Below are 25404 nucleotides of genomic sequence, written 5' to 3' on the forward strand. Positions count from 1 at the left end.
ACATAATGCCTCCATCGACATGACAACACAGCTGCTTGGCCCGCCCCCCCGTTGGACCGAATCTTGACAGAAGTACGCAACGATTGGGCAGAGTCGAGTCGGTGATGGACTTGTAGTGTGACGTCTTGCCCGGTCCAAGACACAGAACGATATTATATGCTAGTCTGACAGCGCGACCATCATTAATGACAAAAAAGTCGTGTAGTCTGAGAAGACCATAACTGGGTCAAGTACCAGCTGATGTGTTGTGTTGGGTTCTTTTAAAAAGAAAGACTGCCTACTCAGCCTGCGAAAAACTGGAGTGCTCTTTTTGTGCGTTCCCTCCTTGAAGTATTGTTCTCACAGGCATAATCAGCCCTCTAGTGGACGCCCATTTCACTGAGGAGGGAAATAAAAACACTGAAAGCTATGATCCGGAAGTGAAAGACATTCATTCTCCTCCTAAAATAACATTGCCTTATTTTGCATTAATTATTTTAATTGCGAAATAACACAATAAAAAGTGCCAATGTGCAACAAAACCCAATAGGATTGTGTTATTACACAATCTGAAATATTCTGTTGAAGTCCCCTGGCTTGCTCCGGTCCGCATCGTCATCATCATCATCATCTGGATCTACACTCTAAAAACAGTCGGGTCAAAAATAACTATTTTTGGGTTAAATTTGACCCAACTGTAGTGTTAAAAAAGGACTAAGAATAAGAATAAGAATGCCTTTATTGATCCCACAGTGGGGAAATTTTCATTGTTACAGTAGCAAAGATATAGGTCACACAGGGGCGGCGGCATAATGTGGCCATTAATGTATAACATTGACGGCAAACATTTAGAATCAAACCTATGTAGATATACGCAGTAACATGTCTATATACACATGTGTATACACACCAACCTACATCTACATAAAAAAATATGAGGAACACTCATTTCGGCCTGTACATAGTACAGAGGAAAAAATACTCTAAGTGACAGTGCTGCAGTGCTGTAGTGAAATGTAAGGAACAGCATTGGATAAAAATAAAACTAGACTAACAGTAGTGGGGAATGTTGAGTATTGCACGGTATTACAGTAGTGGGGAATATTGGGTATTGCACGATACGAGCTCAGGTGCAGGACTGCACAATTGCACTAATGACCGCCAGTTTGTAGAGACTACACAATGTTCTTGTTAAAGAGTCTGACAGCAGCAGGCAAGAAGGAACGGCGGAATCTCTCCTTTGCACAGCGAGGGTGTAACAGTCTGTCACTGAAGGTGCTGTGGAGTGCTGTTAGGGTGCCCTGGAGGGGGTGGTCCGGGTTGCCCAGCATTGATGACAGCTTGGCCAACATCCTCCTGTCCCCCACCGAGTCCACAGAGGCCAGGGAGCAGCCCAGGACAGAGCCGGCCCTCTTGACCCAGACCTGGGTCAATTTGAAGAAAAAAATTAGGTTATTCAGTTTTGACCCAACGTTTAAGGTTAAATGAACACAACAAATTGGGTTATTCCATTTTGACCCAAAATGAAGGGTTAAATGAACACAAGAAATTGGGTCAAAACAATGCAAATACTTGGGTTATATAGTAGGATGGAGTCGCACTTTGCCAGCAGTAGACCATGGGAGATGTGGCAGAGCCTACAGAGCATCACCAACTAGAGGCTCTGATGTAACACCAGGGGACCTGATTCTGTCGCTGGCAGAGGAACTAAACTGCTTCTTTGCCCACTTTGATTCACCTCAAGGCTGAGGTGTCTGACTGTCAAGGAACACGAGGTGAGGCGTGTGCTACTGGCAGTGGACCCCAGAAAGACTGCTGGTCCTAATGGAGTACCAGGCAAGGTCCTCAAAGTGTGTACCCACCAGCTGTCACACGTATTCTGCAGGATCTTCAACCTCTCACTGGCTCAAGCAGTCATCCGCGCGGGTCTGAAATCCTCCACCATCATCCCAGTCCCCAAAAGGACACCAAAATCCGCGCTCAATCGCTACCGCCCTATTGCCCTCACACCCATAATCGTGAAGTGCTTGGAGAAATTGGTTCTCCAGCACATCAAGGGGTTTCTCCCCCCACCAGTAGACCCCCACCAGTTTGCATACCGGTCAAACAGATCAACTGAGGATGCCATCAACACTGGACAGACATCAGACCTACGCCAGGATGCTCTTCGTGGATTACAGCTCAGCATTCAATACTATCATCCCGGACATCCTCATTCCCAAACTGGTCACCCTGGGCCTCCCCCCCATCACATGCGCCTGGATCAGGGACTTTTTGACCAACAGGCCCTAGGCTGTGAAACTCGGCCCCCACTCCTCCTCCGCCCGAACACTGAGCGCTGGATCACCCCAGGGCTGCGTGCTGAGCCCCCTTCTTTACTGTCCCTACACCTACGACTGCAGTCCAGCCCATGGAAATAACACTATCGTCAAATTCGCGGACGATACCACGGTGGTCGGCCTCATCTCAAACGGTGACAAGACGTCTTGCAGAAAGGAGGTCCAGAGACTAACAACCTGGAGTAAGGACAACAACCTGGAACTTAACGCTGCAAAAACATAGGAGATCCTCATCGATTTCAGGAGGAACAAGACCGAACCATCCACCCTCTACATTGATGGCGTGTGCGTAGAGAGGGTCCACACATTCCGGTTCTTGGGAGTCCAGATCTCGGATGACCTCTCCTGGACCCACAACATCGCAGCAGTGACAAAGAAGGCTCAGCAACGTCTGCATTTCCTAAGGGTCCTCAGGAAATACAACTTGGACAAGAAGCTGCTGCTGGCCTTCTAGCACTCGTCCATCGAAAGCCTGCTCACATACTGTCTCTCCACCTGGTACAGCAGTTGCACCGAAGCAGACAGGGTGAGTCTTCAGAGGACAGTCAAAGCAGCGCAGAGCATTATTGGCTGCCCTCTCCCCTCCCTGTCGGACATTTACACCACCTGGTGCCTGAGCAGAACCCGGAACATCATCAAGGACAGCACACACCCTGATTCTCAGCTCTTCGACCTGTTGCCCTCAGGCAGGCGCTTCAGGTGCATCAAAGCACGGACAAACAGACTAAAAAACAGCTTCTACCCGAGCGCCATCAGCATGCTGAACTCTCGCACATAACTGCCTCTACCACCAACTACTGTGAACTCACTATGATATCTTATACATAGCTCTTATTCTATCTACTGCACATTTGCACAGTGTTATTTTTATTTTTTTTTATTGTTTATCTGTAGCACTGAAGAGGGGAAGCAACCCAATCTCGTTGTACTCTGAGCACAATGACAATAAAGGTATCCGTAGTCGTATTCATCATCGCATCACGACGGTGGTTGCGGCTAGCGAAAAGCTATCTTTGTTAAACAGTTGCAAACAATTCAATCAACTCACGATATTTCCAGCCGGTGAGTGGATGTGCATAGGAAATTAGCCAGCTGGAAATAACGTCATGCACGGACGATTTTTTTATTCATGAATTTATTTTTGCGGGGCGGCGGGTGGTTGTGGGACGCGGACCAATGGAATGTAAGGACGGAAGCGCTTTAAAAGGACGAGGATGGACGGGTTCGGAGGACGATCATTTTTATGAATAAGGACAGAGGGATGAGGACGGAAGGGTACCCGGATCGCGTACTGATTATTTGTCATAAACTCTTCACGTTATCAAAGTATAGCAGTTCGGACTCAACTTACATGGCCTGTAAATTGTATATTAGACCAGCTCGTTCAGGAGCAGCTCAAATGCGTGTACTGACTTGTTAAAAATGAATTTAATAATGGTTGTAAAAGTGTAAATTAGATGGGCAATATATTTGCGGTTCCAACTTCCTGATTAGTGATTAGCTTGACCTTTTCTGGCACTTATGACCCGTTGTGCAGCTTATACTGCCCTTCCCTTTCTCATTCACACAGTCACTAAGTCAAAGGCATATAACTTTATTGATTCCTAAAGTAGTTTTATCTGAACACATTTTTGGCTGAGTTACATCACATTTTACCTTTGAAAATCTAAAGACAGTACTTCACACACAATTACATGTAAAAAAATATATATATATTTATATAGACTGGGCATAAAGGGGGCAAAGCTGCTTGTACCAAGGAATCAGCTGGTACCTGAAATAATGATTTCACAAATGACCTTTGGTCTCTGTGCTATTTATAAAACATAATAATAATCACACCAAAGAAAAACTGACTACAGTTTTCCTTGTTTGAGGAGTGCCCACCATTTTTTTCCACATAAAAACACCACTGCATTTGAGAGCAGTAAACCTTTATCATGCTTGCGTTTCCACTGTGCGGTGTGTAGGCGGGATGGAGATACGGTAGTTGCATCAGTTACCAAAATAGCTTTCAAATCATTCCAGCATGACGCAGTGCAAGCCACCAATAAATTCAACAAAGAAGAGGAACGTAACAGAGTAAACAAAAGGTGCTAACCGTCTCCAAAGATTACAAGAATGAAAGCGGCATAAATGGGACGAGTCTGGCACTGTTGTATCACTCTTGCCGTAGCCACTAGAGTGAACCCCTAATTTCCCCTGGACCATTTGCCGCAGGGCCTTTATCTTTTTGAGCATCTGCTTGTGTTCTCCAGGGGTGTTTCCAAACGTCAGCTCGCTCAAGCTGACCACTGGAAGCCTCAAGCGTGTCCTTGTTTGGTCCTATGATTTCCCCCGGCAATCGTCGACTCCCAGTCTACTTCTCCATGAACGGCGACACCTCAACACCTCCAACTTGAGTCCGGGCACCTCTGCTTTAGCGTAGGGTTGTTTTAGTTAGCAATTTAACAACTTACTTTGCGGACTGGTTACGAACAACATTCGGTTGGCAAATGGCACATCTGTTTGTTGGTTTACTGTATGCACACAACCGCCTGAGAGACAGAGGTGCTCAGGGAACCCATAGCTGGCTAATACTACTGTATGCCCATAGATACAATATTCTCTTTCATTTAGAATTCCGAGTCCTCTCGCGTCTCAAAAATGAAGGATTCCAGGTCTAATTAAAATGTAGTGAGATGGAAATAGGGAGGGTACTTCAAGCGCAAATGAGCAGGGAATTGCAGCATTTGGACTGACTGTGAGTATAGAAAAATAAAGTAGGTACACAAAGCTTGCACTTTCTGATGGAATCCAAGGAAACCCTACAATTGCTTGATTTTTTTTTTTTACCCCCTCCTTTTTCCTTCGCAAACCACACAAAATCAGCATAATGCAAAGATGGCACGATACAAAATAACACAAAGATGACAGTTAGTGACGCGATAGCGACAGATATCTACATGTGGCCCACAGCGACAATGTCTGACAGAAAGTCTGTAGATATAAATAGTGATGGTGTGATATCATTGACTCAAACACTGTTCGTTTTCATATCTTCCTCTGGAATGAAACACTACCAAAGTCAGACAAAGGGCATACTAACACTAGGCCATTTGAACAGTGCAGGACTTTTCATTCCCTGTTGTGTCGACTAATGAGCTGGGCTCAAACTGCTCTATAAGCAAATTCATGTGTGCCATAATCCCCTTATAGACACGCCACATAGCTCTACGGTAGCTTTAATGACTTCATGGATTATTTTTATTATTTCAGTGTATTTCAACACAGTTGAAGTTTTTTGGACTGACTTGAGATGATTATAAGCGACTGGACTTTTGATGCTTCGTATAATGTCTAAAAAAAAAAAAAAAAAAGATAATTATTTTTTAAAAAAAGTGCAATTTCCAAATTTGCATTAGCACCATAATGAATGTTTACGTAATCCTAATAACCAGTGATGGGCATTCCGTCCTAGGGACGGAACGGTCCGTCCGTTCCCATTTGGGAATGGAGGACGAAGTTTCTTTTAAGGAGGACAGACTAAGCAAGGATGGAAGTGGGTTTTCGTCAGTTCCTGTAGTCGTGCTTAACCGGGTCCAGTAAAGAGTCAAGTAGGTGTTGTGTTGGGTTCTTTTAAAAAGAAAGACCACTGTTCTCTCAGGCGTGGTTTGCCCTCTTGTGGTTCAACGCATGTTAATACCTTGGATTTCGCCACAAGACGCCCACTTACAGCTATGACACGGAAGTGGAAGTCTTTCGTTCTCCTCCTAAAATAACATTGTGTTATTTTTGCAATAATTATTTTATTGCGAAATAACGCAATAAAAACAGAAAGATGATTGTATTATAACACAAAAGTTTGCAATACAACATATGGCGTTAGAATGCAATCTTAAATATTCTCATGATGTCCCTTGGCTAAATGCTCTCTTGGGTGACACTTACACAGTTGTAAACAATTCAATCTACTCAGAATACTTCCAGCCGCTAAATGGATGTGATTAGGAAATTAGCCAATTAATGAGCTTTAAATAATTTTGATGAATTATGAAACATCTGCCGTTAGCCTCTGTGGACCGGCGTCATGCATGGAATTATTTTTTTGGGGGGGGCGGTGAGGGGGACGGACTAAGTACAGAAGCGCTTTAAAAGGACGAGGACGGACGGGGTCGGAAGATGATTATTTTTATGAATAAGGCCAGAGGGATGATAACAGAAGGGTGCCCAGGTCGTGGATGGAGGACGGACCAGCAAAAAACGGTAAAGTGCCCATCTCTGCTAATAACTAATAAAAAGATACTGATGAGTTGTCTCTTGCATTCATCAAATCAAGTACATTGTAGTTTTCATATATCCATTCATTGTATTTTGTATGTTTGGTTTGAGAACCACAGGCTGTAGTACTTGCTTTTAGACTTTAGACTTTTGTTCTGCGCACGGATCTTGCATCCCTCACCTGGCTTCTCAATTTCTAGGAACCTGAGGGCCGGATGTCCCACCGGATGGAGACCTTGCCGGATCACAACTTTGAAATCCCAGGCATAAACATGACAATGCAGACGCCCTATCGCGACGACCCTGTGAGGATTGTAGACACTGCTGGTGTCTGCCGGAGTGAGAAGCGTTGGTGGCAATGGATTTGGACCGCCAGGAACTTGGTGAGGGCAGCATCCATCAAAAGGCGTACGGAAGAGCGGAGGCTGACGCTCAGTGGTAGATTGGTCATCGCTCAACCCAGAGTTTGGGAGCTCGATCCCCGGCCAATGTGACCATGTCAAAGTGTCCTTGAGCAAGACACTGATACCCCCCTCCAGTTGCTCCTGATGCTGCGTCATCATTAGGTGAATAAGGTAACAGTGTTAAAGTGCTTTGAGCACCTAAGATAAAAAAGCATTATGCAGGTGAAAAATGATGTACCACTGTGCGTCTGTTTTGACTTAAGTGTTGATAAACCGGATTAGTTGTAGTTCTACTTTTATGATAGTTTCATTTTAAATGGTATCTCAAAATAAAATGATTCCATGATTTAGTAACGTTTCAAATAATCATTTTTTTATGTTTCTAATCTTGCTTTATTTCACATTGAAGGGCAATATGAACATGTAAATCCATACATTAATCATTTAATGAATAAAATAAAACAGCAGTGACAGCCTCATTTGTTGTGGGTAAAATGAACTGGTAGCCTGTTGGATTCATCGGTATCCAGAAAGTACATCGAGCTCTCAGTTTCCAAATGGTTGGTGACCCCTACCCTTCATCATCTCCATTACCCCAAGATTCTGTGACTGCTTGCCAAAATAAAAATGAAGAACAACACATCAAAGAGTGCATGAGTAAGGTAATGTTTGATGCCAAAGAAAGTCGAATAATAATGTTTTAATATTTTTGCACATATATCATGCTGAATTCAATAATAACATGTGGACTAAATGCGATTATAAATGGAATTTTCCACATACAACTAATAGAACAACCATGATAAAATGTGAGGGAAACAATATGGATGCTATTTAAATAATTTTATTTACATGCTGCAGAACCACATGATGCAGGTAATGTAGATTTGTTCAAATTATTGACAATTTATTTACAAAAGTGTTAACCTTTTAAAAGCCGCTATTAAATTGGCTTTTCTCGTTATAGCTATGTATTATGTTCCTCTCAGTTAAACCAAATGACCAGCGGATCTCTGAAACAAATGTATTTAGCTTTTCTCTTGATCAATAAGTGCTTTCCTTGTGGCGATTCTGTGTTTTTCCAGTCTGACAGACAGATGATCATGCTTTAATGCAGACACTCTGACATCAAGAGATGATACGGCCATTTGTAATTCCCTTCAAGATGATCCTTTGAAAAATAACCGTGACACTTCCCCAGGCAAGATAGGCCCTAAAGTGACACACACAGAAAACACACACACACACAAACAGGCCGCTGTTTACATTGTGATGATAAGCTCGTTAACTCTCTGCCGCTGATTGGTATCGCCCTCAGCTCCAATCCCCCAGTCGACCATTTGTCCTGGGTGAGATATCAGCAATCACCATTTTAAATGAGGAACACTGATATGAAATGCTAATTCAGCAACTAAGATCAATACTGTTCCCCAGTAGGAATCACGTAAAAAAGAGCTCATAGTACACAGTGCCGGTGCTGTCCTTGAGCCCTGAACCAAAGACATGACAGCAAACTCTGAAACGAAAGCTGCTTTGGATGTGGAGTTCCATGTGCCAGACATAGTAATAGTCACTCATTGCAACACTCATATTGTGATTTCAACCAATATTATGTAAGTGTGGTCTTTTGAAAATGGGTTCAAGTGCAATTTATACAGTTATTGTTGAAACGCACCTTTCTTTTTTTTAAACCTCAGTATGTCTTTCACTCGTAAAAGGGAGCTCAATTCTGCTGTCGCATGTGCCAAACAATAGAAGGAGCCTTCTCTAGCAAAACAAATATATTTCCGCCTACAGTCGCAGTACCCTTCCGCCTTCCGTTTATCCGCCATTTTGGTCGGCCGGAAAAAAATAGTAAACGTCTATCTGCCTATGTTTTTTAAACGGGCTTCCATTAGCGTTTCCGACTACAAACTGCGACCAACTACCGCTAAATTTTAATCCGTCTATCTGTCTACCCCCCCCCCCAAACAAAACGTCATGTTCGAACAGATTGTGCATTATTATGCGGGTATTTTGTGTATCTACATCATTCTGCCCAAAGAGCTTTACAGAGTCTCACATGCACTTATTTTATTTACAAACTTAAAATGCCCAAACGTTTGTTTGAAATGGCTAACCTTTGACAGGATCCCCTCTTTTCACAGTTTAAGATGCTCGACGATGTTGTCGAGTTCTCCTGCGTTCGACTCCTCCCTCTCCGTTCTCCTTCCTCTTCTTGACACGCACGTCGTGTTCTTTAATTGAACAGATAAAAATGTGGGACAACTGCGAGCTTGTCGATAGCTTTATTTTTCACTCCTGCTCGAATGCCAACAGCGCATGTACAGAGCCTCACTCAGGTCCGTGAGCAAAGATCGTCAGTTACCAACAAGATAATTCAATGTCAGTGTGCATGGTATTATTTCGTTTACACCACAATATGCATGCATAAACATACACATGAAGCCAAATAAAAAAAATTAAAAAAACACACACGCACTTGTGGTGAGATAAAAACAAACAATGTGAAACAATCATGACAAATGAGCAGCAGTCTTGGAATTGGGAGCAAGCTAATTATATAAATCCCTCTAAATGCGAACCTGTCGTCGCAGACAGGAGATGACATGTTTTTCAAATCACCTTGACTCATGAACCGTTTAAGGTAGAAAATAGACGATTACATAGACGGGAAAAACTGGGCTTCCAACTATGCTTAGTCCGACTATTTTTAAAGCAATTGTTTATCGCCTACAAAAATGGCCGTCCGTCATAGGCGGACCGCTCCGTCACATAGGCGGTATGCCCAGTTCTGGAATTACGCAACCTTAACAGCTGTTTTTAAAGTTAACAAAATTAAATGAAATCAGTGTAAAAGAAAAACAAAAAAACATGTATTTTCAATATAAAACTTCTCATGTAGAATTTTTGTTTGCAAGGACTATTTTTTTTTTTTTTAATAGTCACAGGAATGGCGTGGGGTAAGGGTTCTTCAAAATACCGACTCACAAAGTAGGTCAGAGCTACGGTTCTAGTGATTTTTATGGTCGGAAAGGTTTGTAAACTTGAGTGTAAAAAATGTTCATATCTTGGTCCCACAACAGAGCATCATAGCAATCACAACTTCAATTCTGTCTGTGTTTACAGGTGTATTATTCCTTCTGCTGGAAGCAGGCTGCCGCATCACGATCTGTATGCTGCACACACTTTCTACCTCCACCGCTTCCTGCTCTCCCCAAAGGGTTCTGCGTTACAGACACAGCAACTAATGACATGCTTTTCTCAGACTGATATAGAAAATTATGCTCAAGATGATTGAGGCTATGATTTGGTGGTAATTAGACTGTAATCACGAATTTGTTATATTGGGGTATGTAGGATTACATCTTAATAAACCAGAGCAAATTGGTAAACAGTACAATGGGGATGATGCTGATGAGGATGAAGATGATGGTGATCGTCTTATTTTGCAATGTACCCGTATTCTGATTAAGAACAGCGTCTTCCTAGTTCATGGGGTGGGCCATATTACTCAGAGGGAGGCTGTGATTTGACGCTCAAGTGCTTTATGAAGTAGTTCACCCTCACAGATAGCTGTGGTAATTATGGCTCTCATTCAGTAACATCTCCATTTTCAATTAGAAGGTTGATTAGTGGGAAAGAGCGTTTACTTGAAGGGGTTGAGATTCAGCAATATAAAAATGATGTATTGTGCAATGGAGACATTGTGATGGTATGAAACCTGCCTTATACAATTCAAAAACGAGTTCTTCTCCTTGACCTTGTCAGCAGGGTAATGGATGGTGTGCATGCATATTGATTGGATGTTGGGGAATATCGAGAAAAAAAAAAAGTGCAAAACAACAAAGTCAATTCAACCAGCAAAAAATATTTAAGCTGAACAATGGCATCTTCAATGGCAGGTCAGTTCACGTTTATTTATATAGCCCTTAATGACAAAAAGTCTCAAAGGGCCAACAGTTTACCAAATTCAACATCCCCTGGTCCAGCCACTCCATCCGGACAAGGAAATATTTTTTTTTTAAATGAATAAACCTTGAGAAGGGCTCACAGATGGATTGTCCGCCCCTTGGGTCCAATCCCCTTGGCTGCTGCGTGGGCAACATTTCTCACAAAATATGATGCTAAAGAATGTAACTTGAAATAGCGTGAGTGTCCATTTATTGAAATAACGCACCGCAAGTAGACACCTCCGGGGAAGTGCTAATCCTCGGGACCTATCCTGGTCAGTCGATGCATAATCTTCCACAGTAATGCCACTGGGCAAGTGGTCCCATTCGGATCCTGTCTGCAAGTTCAATGAAGAACCCTTACAGCAGCAACATCACTTCGATCATAGCTACCTCCTCCTCTCCAAACAGGAGGGACGGCGGACGGGTGAAGAAGTGGCAGTCAAACAGGAGGAATCCTGGATATCGGGCGGTGAGGCGTGCTAAGCGATCACCGTAGTTGCATCTGATTTATTCAAATGAGAGAGTGTAGAAATAAGTCTTAAATTGAGATTTAAACATTTCTACAGAAATGTCTGCTCTAATTTCCACTGGTAGGTCTTTTCAGAGTACTGGAGCACAAATTGACAATGCATGTTCCGGGTGTAAAGTTTGGCTTGAAACATAAGGTACCATTCAGTCAACAAAATAGGAAAGAGGAAAGCAGTAAAATATTTTATGTTTAAGTAACAAAACGTTGAAATCAGAGCTCAGGTGCACCCACTGCATAGAGGGAATATGATCAAACTCTCTAGTACTAGTCAAGAACCTTGCTGCAGCATTTTGTAATATTTTGAAACAACTGAATTATATTCTGTGAGTCTGAATCAGAAGCAAAATACATTCAAGTCCAGACCTCTGGTTGTTTTATGGAGAGAAAAAAACAAAAAAAAAACGCATATCAAATGTTGAGGCCATGCAAATGCAATTCTTTTGAGTTTTTGTGTCGCCAGCATAGAGGAGCACATTTTCTCTTTCATTAACAGTCTGCTGCACTTCAGGAGCATCTTCCTGCTTGATATGGCACTTGATTTATGTGCCAGTCACTGGAGGCGATGTGCAATGACCCCCGCTTAGGCCAATAAAATATTTATATGTGTGTACAAAGTCCTAAAAATCCTCATCCTTCTCCACTGCTTTCAAATGATTTCATTTTATTTATTTATTTATTTATTGCTTTATGGTTGTGTGGAAAAAGTGTTGTCAGGTTTATGGTCCGAAATGTCAACAGCTTCAGGTCTTTTAATGAATTCCAAAGTTTGTTGAAAATGAACACTGTGGAAAGGTTTTTAGAGTAGGGTTGTCTATTTGGCTCCTTCCTTGTGGGTCCACTGAATACAAAGACTGAACGCAAGTGGACAGTGGATGGAGTCACTTGTTCATCTGTTCTAAAATAATAATAATAATAATAATAATAATAATGGTAACCTGTCTTTAAGAGCTTTGTTGCTTGCAGTTTTGAATTGATCAATTTCACTTTTAAGATCCAAGCCAGTCGTCCTCAGGATACTTCATTCCAAGTATGACAGATGACATGGGAGCATTAGTAAAGCCTGTCATTTTTCACCGGTGACCATTACGTGAGTGCAAAATGCTTGGTGGTTGTATTGAAATGTGATCAGAGCATAGACACAAGCGGAAAATGTCATATTTATGTTCCACCTTTATTTTGTAGGCTACAGCTATGGAAGTAAATCTGTGACATCAGAATTTGAATTTGAATTTCAAACACTGAATTTTTTACCATCAAATTTCCTAACATTGATTTTTTTTTCAGCATCGAAATTCAACATGTAGAAAAATTTGCCTGCAAAAAAATCAGCTGCAAGAAATTCCCCTGCCAAAAAAAATTCAAGTGCAAAAAATTCAGCTGCAAAAAAATCTGATTTAAACACTTCAGAAACTACATACGGGTATTTAAAGAGGAGCAATCGATCCCCGTGTCAAGTCATCCAACGTCCAGCCAATCAGGTTCAGCTCTGCTGGTCATGTGAATACGACACGGAAGAAGAGTTCGTCTCATGTCTCCTAACGCAATATAATTTGTATATATAAGGAAATTAACATAAAAACATGTGAATTAACTTTGAATTGACTTATCTGCTAATGCTGCAATTTCTTTAAAAAAATAAAAATAAAGTTATAAATTCTTACTAATTACTGAACCTTACACAGCTGTGGCCAATTCGTTAGAATTTCCCCTGGCAATGTTAGAGATCCTAGCAGAAGAGTGTTGGCAAAAAAAATATCTGCTTTGCCAGCGTGGAGCGAGCGAGAAGATGCAGCAATGGACCATCCCCCCTTACAACTTTCCTCGGTCCCATGGCTGTTGTGTCCTTGAGCAAAATCAATACTGATACGCTACCTCTGTTTTTTTCCCCATTAAAGGCATCATTGATGTCATTGGTAATCCAAGGCTTGTTATTCTGGTAGCGGCAAACCGTTTTAATGCGAAGAACATTGTTCTTGCAGAAGTTCAAATTGTCACAGGGGCCCCACGTTGCTTTCCTGTGTTCTCACAGTATGACTCAATAGTCGGTGAAGTTGAAGCCGCCTCTCGGCGCCTCTTAAACCTCAGGAGTCCACTTCCTGAAGGAGCAGGTGGTTGTGAGTTGCCTCTGTTACCCTTGGTTTATACTCAGACTAATAATCTTTTAGTGTACAGCTCAGACTGGAGATGCTGCCCAAAACCAATTTATGTTTACAGAGTACTCTGCAGCAGTGTGTTTTTTTTGGCAGGCATTTTAGATTTTGTCTTAGTGTTTTGGCCCGAAAATGCTTATTAGTTTTAGTCACATTTTAGTCATTCCTATTCGTGATAGTTTTAGTCGAGTTCTAGTCAACGAAAACTCGAAAAGGTTTTAGAAAAGTTTTAGTCAACAAATACACAAAAACGTTTTCGTCTAGTTTTAGTCCGTTTTAGTTCAAAATGAACATACAAGGTTTCCACTTTCCGCCCAATAGCAAAGACTTTATGCTCTACTAAGGATTATGAATTACACACAGATAAAGCGGTAACAAAAATAAGACGAGAATCAAAACATTGTCAACATCGCTGTCTACAATGCATCGTGTTGTTCTTTCTGCTTGGGCATCGTTTGAACTTGGACAATTCCAGTTAAGATTACGGTTCTTTGGTTCGATTACGCTTTCTAACGATTCTCGATTCCAATTCTTAACCAAAAAAAAGGATTTTTGGGGGGGGGACAAATCACATTAACTTCAGAGTTCTTTAATTTCATAAACCTTTTACTGTTTGTGAATTTAACCATGAATTACTCATTGGGTTGCTTTTCACCAGAATATTTATTTTTATATTTTTTGTATTATTTTTCACGAGCTTTAGAAAGACTAATATATACATGTATATATACATGTATATATACATGTATATATATATATATATATATACACATGTGTATATATATATATATATATATATATATATATATATATATATATATATATATATATGCGGCACGGTGGTCGACTGGTTAGTCCGCTTCACGGTGCAGTTCAAAGCAATTTACTACGGTACTTAGTCAGCCTGAGGAATTAATGATTCTCTTCTCTCTGCATACCCCCACTTGCTGTACATATACAGCCAATGCAGTCTGGGTCGCGTTTCGGTCTCTCGCCAGTAAAGCGCACGTCCGTCAATAATGGACTGTGAGGTCCGATCAGGACTTGACCAGGTTAGTTACGATAACACAGAAGAACGAAAATCCACTTCCTTCTATGCTTAGTTTGTCTTTTTTTTTTAAGTTTCCCGTCTATACGTCTATAGTCTAACGTAAGCAAAACGGGCGTTCGTCATAGACGGATAGACAGAGCGGTCAAAACTGTATCACCTAAAAGTCCCTGCTGTGTCAGGGTTTGGTGTCATGGTCAACAGCAGAGGCGGGAAGACCCAAATGCAGACATATGGGGCAAGGATTGAAGAAGAGGTTCCGACTCAGAGGTTAGCCATCTACATTAACCCATTAAAGCCTGAAGCTCCTCGTGAGACATCTCTCTAAAACCTACGGTCGTTTTAGGAGTCACCCTTGAAAACCTAACATTTTTTACACAACAAAATAATATCTCGGCCCCTGTAGTAGATAGAAACATAATTTCCCCCAAAATTGAGATCTTAGACATGTGGCTTTCACACAGGCTTGAGTTTAGTATCTTTATTGTTTCAATCAAAGATGCAAGTGAAGCACTATTTCCTTTTCTTTTTTTTTTTTTTTAAACGAGTGGTAATTACCATGCTGTATTCTCTTACAAAGACGTTGAAATCGTCATTGTCTACGAACATATATCGTAACCATACATCACGTTTGAACGGTTTCACGGCTTTAAGAGTCCGCGAGCGTGTCGTCTATATCACTGCCGTGACTTATAGCAGAGCTCCCGCCGTCGACTGATCAGCTCAGCTTCAGAAAGCAGGTGAGCTGTGATTGGTCGCTACCTGAGCCCTGAGCAACTGTGATGTCATTTCCATTCGACAGAAGTGACAAAATGGCCGCCTCCAGAGAGGGCTATAAACGGGTGGATTAACTCTTATTCCACAAACGCAATATTTATCAGAATGCCTTGTTTCAACAAGTGGGCCTGCATGGATCACATTCTTGAAAAAAATATGTTTGGGTTCACTTCGCTTTAAGTGGGGGTGAGCTGGACACTAGACAGATGAGGTCAATTTTAGTGATAGAGGGGACACCGTTTTTTGACCAAACAAAGAAACAGGTAAAGATTTTTTATTGTTTTGGTACAACCATTTGTTTAATAAATAGAAAAGACCAAGTCATTATCTTGTTGTTTGCGTTCAAAACTCATCGTTAGTCTAACCTCAAAGGTGTTTTGTTTTGTGGAATAACACCAACATTGTAGATTCACGTTTGGGTCTCCTTATGTTTGCTTTCATGTTGTCTATAATAGACTTAATTGAGTGAGTCATTCTTGGAAAAGTATTGATCAAAAGAAAGAAATGTCTTGCAGGGCATTTCAATAACAAGTTGTGAATTTATGAAGAAGCTGAACTTGGATTATTTCACTGACATAAATAATGTGTTTATCAATGTTTAAATATTGACTTTTAGAGTAACCCAGCATTACTGGTGAGAGCTGGGATTGTAAGACAGTTACCGGACTCAGTCACTGTGATAATATTAAGAAAATGGAACGAGTAAAACATTATACTACGCCTAAACGGAATATATTGATGTAACGCGTTGCAGTATTGACGATCATTATAAATATCTATTCCGCACATTCCGTACACCTCAAATGAGTATTTTCCGTGAAAAAAATGCGGGATGGCTCTGTAAAACCACCCCGCCCCCCCAAAAAAAACATATATGTACTGAAAAAATATATATTTTTAAAAATCTGGAAAAAGGTGAATCCACGGATGCCGAACCGTGAGTATGTGGTGTCAACTGTAATTCCGTATTACAAGTAGCATCAACATCATATTGGAGCTGCTACTTTACAGTGAGACTGTAACATAAAAGATGCTGAAAAAATGCGCCCTTGCAGACTATGTGACGCTAATAGTGAACAGCAATTCACGTAGTGTAGCTGGCGTGCAGTCGATGACATAAAAGTATGGGTTTGATTCTGGTGCCAGACGATCAAAGAAACACCGAAAGAGATGTCATAATCTGGGAATCAAAGATTTGTCTAGTAAAAGTAAGGAGCAAAATCTCATCGCATTTTATGAGATGCACCCTGCACTGAAAAAGCAATCCTTTGAATTGACCTAATCTGACCACAAACATCAATTGCACATGAATAAAATGTGGTAAACTGCTGTAATTAAAAAACGAAACAAAACATCAGTTTTGCAACTGATGTACATGATCAGATTAAGTGAAATCAAAGGACTTTTTTTTTCAGTGTATTAACTTTTAATCATGCTGGGAGTGAGCATTCAAGGCCGCATAATGCTGCATTTTCTTCTGGCTTGCCTCTGATCGCGTCGTAAAATTGTATAATTTCTATCGTCGCCATGGGAGACCTGGAGGACAATATTAATGCAATGTGAAGAAATTGGAATGCATAAAAGCTTAGAGCGATGCCCACCGGAGCGAGTGCCGAAAGCACTGTGATAACAGCGCTTATCCCATCAGGAATAATTTAGCACAAAGCAGGTTTTTGTGTAGCATGCACTTAAGATAAATCTATTTATAACTAGCTTGTTTTGACACGAGCCATCACAGCTCTTAGGAGAGGAGGACTGCGGACAGCGAACAATGCGAACGAACACCGCACCCTGATGAATATGACACTTTGAGATGGGGAAACAAAACCATGAACAACAAAAATCCCGACGTTGGATACTAGCAGCGGAAGAGCTTGAAATCATGACTGCTTTAGCTTTATTCGGTCCACTTGAATTGGCCAAATTCAGTCATCATTAACCGGTGAGGGTTTATAGCAGCTTCAAAATCAAAAGTGGTTCTTGCTTTGTTGTACAGCACAGCAATATGATCCAGTGTATAGAGGCTCATTTTATCATCTCATATCACCAGAGTTGCAAGGCGGGAGGAGCTACGTGTCATTTGGGGAAATGAGGCAACGCTCCTCGATCTCCTCATTGAATGGGGACGCCCTCTAAAGATCACATCACGCCATCGGCCGCGCATAATAAATGAAGCGTCTTTGTGGCTGAATTACTACTATCATCGCAAATGTCCACCTTATACTTCATGCTTCAAGTGGAATTAAATTGATTAAAGACAAGAACTGTTACTCAAAACAACTTTGCGGATTCACGAATGACGTCAGTAGTCTAGCGAAAATTCTCTCCCCCACCCGCGCGAAGGAAATGTTGGGCTTTTGATGACGTGTAGGTCGGACGTGTGCGGATGAGCGTTCATACTGCTCACACATCGGATACATATCCGATTTATATCCAAATAACAAAGAGGCCCCGGTCGGATTTGAAAAAATCGGAATTGTACTGTTCATACTGCATGAAAAAAAAAAACAGATACGTGTTACTTATGGGCAAAAAAAAAATCATAATTAAGCCGCAGTGTGAGCATAGCCTAATAAGTACTTTGGAAGCCAGCTACCACATAGCGTTCGCCATAACAGAGGAGCTGGTTCTACCTACTGCTGTGGAACTGCCTGTGCCATGCCTGAGATCATCGGACTAAACACAAGCACTATATATTTGCAATTCGATGAGTCCAGTGATGTCACAAAAGCCAGTCTGCTGTTGTTTTTTGTTGCAAGCCGACCATGTCTGGATGTTCTTTCACAGTGAGGTGAGATGGTTGTCAAAAGGTTTGGTGCTCAATTGTTTGTTTGAACAAAAGAATGAAGTCTTCCCTTTTCGTACTGAGAAATGTTTAGCAGTTTAATCTTTTAAACTGAAAGTGGATTTGATTTATGAATGCAAACATAAGTCAATATTAAATCAACACAGATCATAATTTCTGAATACTCCATTCGGCTGACGCAGTTAATACTCATTATTTAGAAATGATCATGTTCCCACAAGCCCATGTAAATATGTTAGTAAAAAATAATAATAATTCAATGTAGTTGCAGCCGTTCTAGAGCTAGCACTTAAATCACTCGCTGACGGAAGCCAATTTAAAATCAGATGGGCGGCCCCCATTATTTTCCCCCCCTCGAAATTAAGGCGAATGACGGACGACAGAAGGGTACCCCATTTTTTGTAAAATGCCCAGCTCTGTTTGACACCATGACTGCTTGCTTTGATCGATGCAGCGATGGACAGTATTTACGTCATGCGCAAAGGGCGGCAGAGGAGGGAGGTCGAGATGTTTTCTCTAGACCTTTACTTCTGTTGTGCGCCGCGCGCAATCCTCCAAAAGTTGATTCATCTCCATCCCTGAAATTTTGAAACTACTCTGAAATCAGTTTTAGTTGAGGCACTGATTGAATGCCCCTACTCTCCCCTCTAATATGGAAGCACCGGGCACTACTTGACCTGCTTGCTTTTGTATGATTGGTGATACAGCCGCATCAGCGATAGACAGTAAATTATGTTAGACGCTTTTGTGCCACTACCTTTGCAGTGTGTAGAGCCTAAAAATATTTATTAGCATTAAAGTTGAAGTCAACCCAAACATATTTTTTTTTTCAAGAATATGTTCTATGCAAGCCCACTAATTGAAACAAGGCATTCTGATAAATATTGCCTTTGTGGAATAAGAGTTAATCCACCCATTTTTAGCCACCTCTGGGGATGGCCATTTTGTCACTTCTGTCAACTGGAAATGACATCACAACTGCTCAGGGCTCAGGTGACGATCAATCACGGCTCAGCTTCAGAAAACAGGTCAGCCCCCAGAGATAGTTAAAAAGGGGTGTATTTTGCTGCTTAAGTCATATTCCACAAACGCAATATTAATCAGAATGCCGTCTTTCAACTAGTGGGCCTGATGGGAACATATTCTCGAAAAAAAATATGTTTAATGTTTTATTTATTGCAGATACCTTGCCACAGGTGACTCATTCAGGAGTCCTGAATCAGGACCATAGCGAACAATTTCCGTCTTGGGGTCGCCGCTGTGTCCATAATTGTCCCTGATGTGGCAACGGCAATCTGGGACTGCCTTGTGGATGACTTCAAGTCTGTTCCCACCACAGAGGAGTGGAGGTCAATTGCAGAGAGTTTTGAGGAAGGGTGGGATTTTCCTCACTGCTGTGGAGCACTGGATGGAAAACACATTGTCAATTATTATGCCATATCATAATGAATTTTATACATGTATTTTATATATACATATATACGTAAATTGTATGACATTGTGAGGTAATAATGCATTTAGCAGGTAAACACATTTGTTTATACACTGTGGATAAACTCTGAAATTGTGACCGCCCCCTTTTGACATGACTAGAATATCAATGAAGATTACATGGAATATGTATTACCAAAAATGTTATATGTAAAAAAACAAAGAACAAGTAAGGAAATAAAGCTGATTTATTTTCTAGCAGGTGTGTCAAATACGAAAAAGAAATAAAAATAAAAAAGAACACCGTCCCTGCAAACGTTGTGCAAGAAATTATAAAGTAGAATAGAGAGAATACGTTAAATGAACAAGATTATGATGATCCCTGCCCTGAAAAGATTGTCACCCAGACACTAGTTATTGAAATACAGTACATCTTCTACATTTAATCTTCCAGTTTTTGCAGCCAATAGAATTTTGTGGAATTGAAATTTCACTAAATCTTTCTGGTCGGGCGGCAATCTTTTTAAGACAGGAACCAGGCTTCTCATGAACAATTCATCCTCATCATCGCATGGGGGTGGAGGTGGGGCTGGAGGAGAGTTGATGCGGTGCCTTATGTATTGGAGCATGCTGTCTTCTATCTCCTTCTCCTTCCCTCCAGCGCACCGCTTAAACCTCCTTTTTCCTGTATGACATGCGAGCAACATATTGGTCACAAAGCAGATTGTAAAGTTTATATTTATTGCAATATATATCACAAAAAGAATCACAAAAGTATTCAATTCAGTAGAAGTCAGGGTGAAAAGCATACCATAATTGCATTTAGTGTATGTGCAAAAAGTTCATTATATTTTTTATAGTTTGGCTTCACTTAGTGAGACGTACGTGGGTGATTGTGTAATTAAAATGCATTAAACAAACATACAACAAATATTTTGAGTAAAAGAGTAGAAAAATATGCCCGTTTCACACGTTTGCATCTTGTGCAAGGTAAAATTAACTTCCACCCCCCAACCTCCCCCCAGTGCCAAGTCTTCTTTATGTACATACCACCTGGCAGTGTTTCTGGGGCAGCGGCACAGGCAGCAGCTCCAGCCTCCTGTTCCCCCAGAGTGTCACTTCCCCCCAGATGTGGTTCATCTGTAAATATAAATAGAAATACAAAGAGTGTACCGGTGTGGTAAGAAATAAAGTATGATTGTGTGCGAGGCACAATGACCAACCTCCCCTCTCGACGTGCGAGGATGCCGGCGATGATGGTGCTGGCATCTCGGACGCGGACTCGGGACCCTCGTCCGTCACAGCAGATGCGCCGCTGTACTCCGCGGTTCTGTCTTCCTCGACCCCTCGCTCCATATTCCCACGTATCTCCCTCGGGGACACGAAGGGATCGAGAAAAGACAGAACCGCAGAGTACTTCCATTTTTTGACCGGGACTACGGCCGCCGCTCCGCTCCTCTTTTCTTGGTGTTCCCTTCTTTTTTCCTTCATATATGTGTCCCTCAGTCCCTTCCATTTTTTACGGCAATAATTCTCTGACAGAAAAAAAAAAGTTTCAACATAGCAACCAAGTGGCCGACAGTGTGCCAACTTTGGCTAATTCAATGCTAGAGTGCGACAGCTGTAAAATAAAAGAAAATATGACAATGATAACAATAAAATACATACCAGGTATGCCAACCTCCTTGCTCACAAATCGCCAAGCCAGCTCACGTTTTCTCTTGTCACGGTATTGATAGATGGCCGTATCGTAGAGTTCGGGGTGTCCGCAAATCGAAACGATAAGTTTTTCCTCCATCTTGTTTGTCCTCTCAAATCTGATCAGTGGTCACAAAACCCGCCTATTTTGTGTGTGACGTAGTATGCCATATGCTTATTGGCTGCCGCGAGTGACAAAATAGTTCATTTGTTTTATACACGGCGAATGGGAGTATTTTCGGTTCGTCGCTCCGCAACCCACCGCAACAAACGCATCAGTCGCGCCGCCCCGCACGCAACCGTGCCCGCCCGCGCGAACTACATTGACTCCAATTCGAACGCGCCGCCAGAAACGCTATTAACGGAATTTGTGTGAACGTAGCATCAGAGCTATCGGTAAGTGGAATTTGATACTGGTCACAATAATCCCAATGGTCATCCCAGTATGGGTTTTGTTGGCCAACAATTAAATGACTGAGACAGGTCAGAGCTGGCTGGATACGTGTTAATTTTAGCGCACACAGTTTCAAAAGTGACTCGAAGGGAGTGGATCGTGTCTGTTTTGGATCGTATTCACTGTAGGACTTATTCATTTACAATAAGATTTACAAAGAAACATGAACTGTCAAAATCTTCTGGACTGCTTGTTATCATGGAGGAGCGCTAAGAGCAAGCATGCTAGCCCTACGCACGCAACTTTAAGTAAATAACTCAGTAATTCCCGTCAACCCCCGGGTTGACAGGCATGCATATATTGCATAGGAACAACAAAAAGAAGGAGGCCTTTTCTATTTTGCCCCATCTCATTTTTTCCTTTTACTTTTTTTTTAATGCACTAGTAAATTTCTTTTAACATCCAAGTTGCCACTACTACTACTACTGTACTTTAAAAATCACTGTAGTGAGTCACAACACATCACAATTATTTTTATTGCTGTACTGTATAGTAAACTACAATTGCAGTTTTACTCAGACTTGCGCTGGGGATGAAAAAAGAGTCCGTAACGTCGCTTTACCTGTGAATGCACTGAAGGGAACATTCCCGTGGGTTCATTATTGTGGCAAAAGCATTTACAAATGCGGATTTAAATCCACAAATATGTAAAAAGAATCCGTATCCATAACCACAATCACAAATGCGTATTGAGAATCTACGAATGCGTATTGAGAATCTACAAATGCGTAATTGAAGTCACAAATGTGTAACGAGAATTTACAAATGCGTAACTGAAGTCACAAATGGGGCAAATGCGTGTCTGGAGACTTGTGTGACTCTGTAGCTACACGTTCAGACCACAAGGGGACGCTAGTGGTAATTGGTAATTAATCCGAATATTGACTGCATGTAAACGTAGTCACTATGATGCTGGGGACAAAATGGAGGAGGAGGCACGTGCGTCGTAAAGTTGAAACGTCGTAGGAGTAATTCGAGGACTGCCTGTATACATATTTCAGGGGTCTTTTATTTTGAAATGCAACATCAGATTTGAATAGGACCGGTTTTGGTGGACAGCTGCAGTGGTCTAGTGTCCTGTTATTTGTCTCAGAAACGTGCATCATGTCTTCTTAGTAAGTCAGTTTTTAACTCCTTTCTTCAGACCTTGTGAAATTTTGGTGATCGGCATTTGCCATCCTCAGAGACATTTGACAGCACAGGAAACAGCCGGCATGCTTGGCTGCCTGCTGACACGCCTGCTGCCAGCAACACCGAAACCGCACAATATCTGGACGATCCTCGTAAAAGTAGCAGTAATGTTCGTTATTTTCTCTTCTTTTTTATTTAGTAACTCTGAACATTCAAACACAACAGGTGGGGGGGGTCAAACAGAGGCAAATAAATATATTACAGAACTATATTATAAAGCGTGATGTCATCAGCAGGCGCGAAGGACCCGGCAGAATCTGAACACCTGATCACAAAGAGAGACAGAGGTGAATTAGAGCGAGGTTGTTCTAAACTTCGATGAAGACATCTGCGAACGTGCCACTGCTGCAGCGCTGCGGGCAGTTTGACTTTATACTCGCGGACAAAACCCACACGTGTTGTTTTGAAAATGTGTTACAGTTGCATTGCAAGTCGGGGGCATCGCTTCAAAAAGACAGCGACAACAATGGATCTGGTGCCTGCTAGACGATGCATTTAATTGTATCGCGAAAACGATCTGGAAGGTGGCGGCGAACGTGCTACGTGCGTGAGTAGCTTCTTTACACACACATACGTGACATAACAGCCATGCCGCTGCCAAACTAGTTTGCTTCGCGGCAGCAACGAGCGGCGTGGTGGATCCTCTCCGCCGCGCAGGGGGAAACTGTACGCCATCGCAACATGTGACATAACGGACCGATCACGAGAGCAGCAACAATTCCTGATGTGGGCGTGGCATGTGTTGCAGACGTTTCGCCAACATGTCTCGTAGCACAATGCGTCGGTCACGTGATGATGTAATGCGACAGTTGTCGTTCGCAAAGGAGTAGAAAAAGGCCTAAAGTGAATATGATTTCAGGATGGTGTCGTGTTAATGTAGGTGGAAGCCATAACGTCGAAAGCAGAAGTCAAGTTATCGTTAGGGTTAGGTTAGGGCCATGCGGGTCAACTTCAAAATAAAAGTATAATAAGTCTATTGCGTTGGCATCACTCAATGTATTATTTGCTAAGCTTCATTTTGAAGTGAACCTTGGCGGAGGTGTTGTGTTCGTTGAGTATGTTTGCAAAACGCTCCCATAGATGCGACTTACGTAAACCATCATCAGCTATTACAGTGAATGCATACTAATGTTGTTACCTTGATGTGAACGCGCACATTTTTTTTTTTTACCAAGCACTCTGCGGATCGTGCCCGTCCCGAACCATGATGCTTGATCTGTACCGTTGGGCATGATATAAAACCTCAGACAAAAATAAAAGCAAGTCACTCGGTTTTACATGCATCTAATTTTGTAGCCCTGATCGATTCACTCCATAAAAGGGGACCTAATTGAAGCATTTCCATTTCTTTTTATCATTTTCTTGATCACCTGAAAACAAAACGTTTTTTCAGATTTTGTCACAAATCTGTTACAAACAGTCACATGAATCAACTGCTAATGCAAAAAAAAGAAAGTAGTAATGGCTGATGAATAGCGGCTGCTGGAGAGGTATCCATGAACATTTCGTGAGCTGACCTTTTTCCCAACACTTTTCATATCAAAATAGATAGGCTCCCTCAACCATCTTAAATAGCTGAAAATTGTGATGTTAAAAACTGTTTCTGTAATAAGTCTTCAGTAATAGTTGTTCAAACGGGGGCTTGCCTCACTCCTGAAGTTTTAAAAGCTTCAGTGGACGATAAATAGGCACTCTGGACTGCGTTGATTTGTGCGCCTGAATTGATTACACGCCACGGTGTGTGCATGCGGCAACAAATGACTAGGATTCACACTTTAGCACAGCATTTCGGCCCCAACCCCGCTTTTACCTTTACACTTTACACTACATGACAGCTCCTTTCTCCTAATGGAGACCTCTGAGAGTAGAAACTCCTCAAAAAGAAGGTTTGGCCTTGGAGGAAGCGTTATTACTTGCTGAGTCATGAATAATGGAGCAGGTTGCTGTATAATCCCCATGCAATGAGTGGTTCCATCAGTTTGGAAGAAAAGGAAGGATGAAAACAGAACGCATCCGGGTTTTAACATCATGTTTTCAAAGCGACATTGCCCAATCGTTGTACCAAAAAGCAAAGTTTGTACTGCTCACGAGTAAGAAAAGTAACATTAGTACATTATGTTATTGGTACATGCTGCTCACAACCTTTCACAAATGGTACAGGTTCAGTTTCTGGTCAGTGCCCTTTTTTCTTTCTTTCTTTCTTCCTTCCTTCCTTCCTTTCTTTGTTTGTTTCTTTGTTTTTTAATCCAAGCCCGAATGAAAGAAATGTCTGATTTGTGTCAGGAAGGAAGTGATGTTCGATCAAATCCAAAGTAATCATGCTAGTGATTCCCTCTGGCAACCCCTGACGGGACAAGCCAAAAGTGGCAACAAAGAAGCTAG

At 41.7% G+C, this 25404-nt stretch overlaps 2 protein-coding genes and 1 long non-coding RNA gene across 3 annotated transcripts in view; 1 reads left to right on the forward strand and 2 right to left on the reverse strand.

Annotated features, from left to right (window-relative positions):
• Window positions 1–7808: 7808 nt before the first annotated feature.
• Window positions 7809–9448, reverse strand: LOC147153865 (uncharacterized). The gene is made up of 2 exons (XR_015087583.1): window positions 9103–9448; window positions 7809–8195 (listed from the first exon to the last, which is right to left on the reverse strand). It is a non-coding gene; the product is annotated as an uncharacterized LOC147153865 (long non-coding RNA).
• Window positions 9449–19909: 10461 nt separating this feature from the next.
• LOC147153866 (uncharacterized) lies at window positions 19910–21689 on the reverse strand. The gene is made up of 4 exons (XM_086036925.1): window positions 21348–21689; window positions 20903–21214; window positions 20730–20819; window positions 19910–20364 (listed from the first exon to the last, which is right to left on the reverse strand). The coding sequence occupies exons 1-4, from the start codon at window positions 21475–21477 to the stop codon at window positions 20090–20092; spliced, it is 807 nt and encodes a 268-aa protein (XP_085893051.1). The 5' UTR covers window positions 21478–21689; the 3' UTR covers window positions 19910–20089.
• A 1805-nt stretch (window positions 21690–23494) lies between these two features.
• Window positions 23495–25404, forward strand: part of pnpla4 (patatin-like phospholipase domain containing 4) — a 34000-nt gene continuing 32090 nt past the window's right edge. Inside the window, exon 1 of the mRNA XM_086036924.1 lies at window positions 23495–23565. The gene's annotated coding sequence lies outside the window, so the exon portion shown is untranslated. The remainder of the gene's footprint in view (window positions 23566–25404) is intronic.

Source organism: Filicampus tigris, chromosome 1, assembly GCF_054856515.1.
Source record: "Filicampus tigris isolate MCC_2025a chromosome 1, RoL_Ftig_1.0, whole genome shotgun sequence".
Classification (NCBI taxonomy): domain Eukaryota; kingdom Metazoa; phylum Chordata; class Actinopteri; order Syngnathiformes; family Syngnathidae; genus Filicampus; species Filicampus tigris.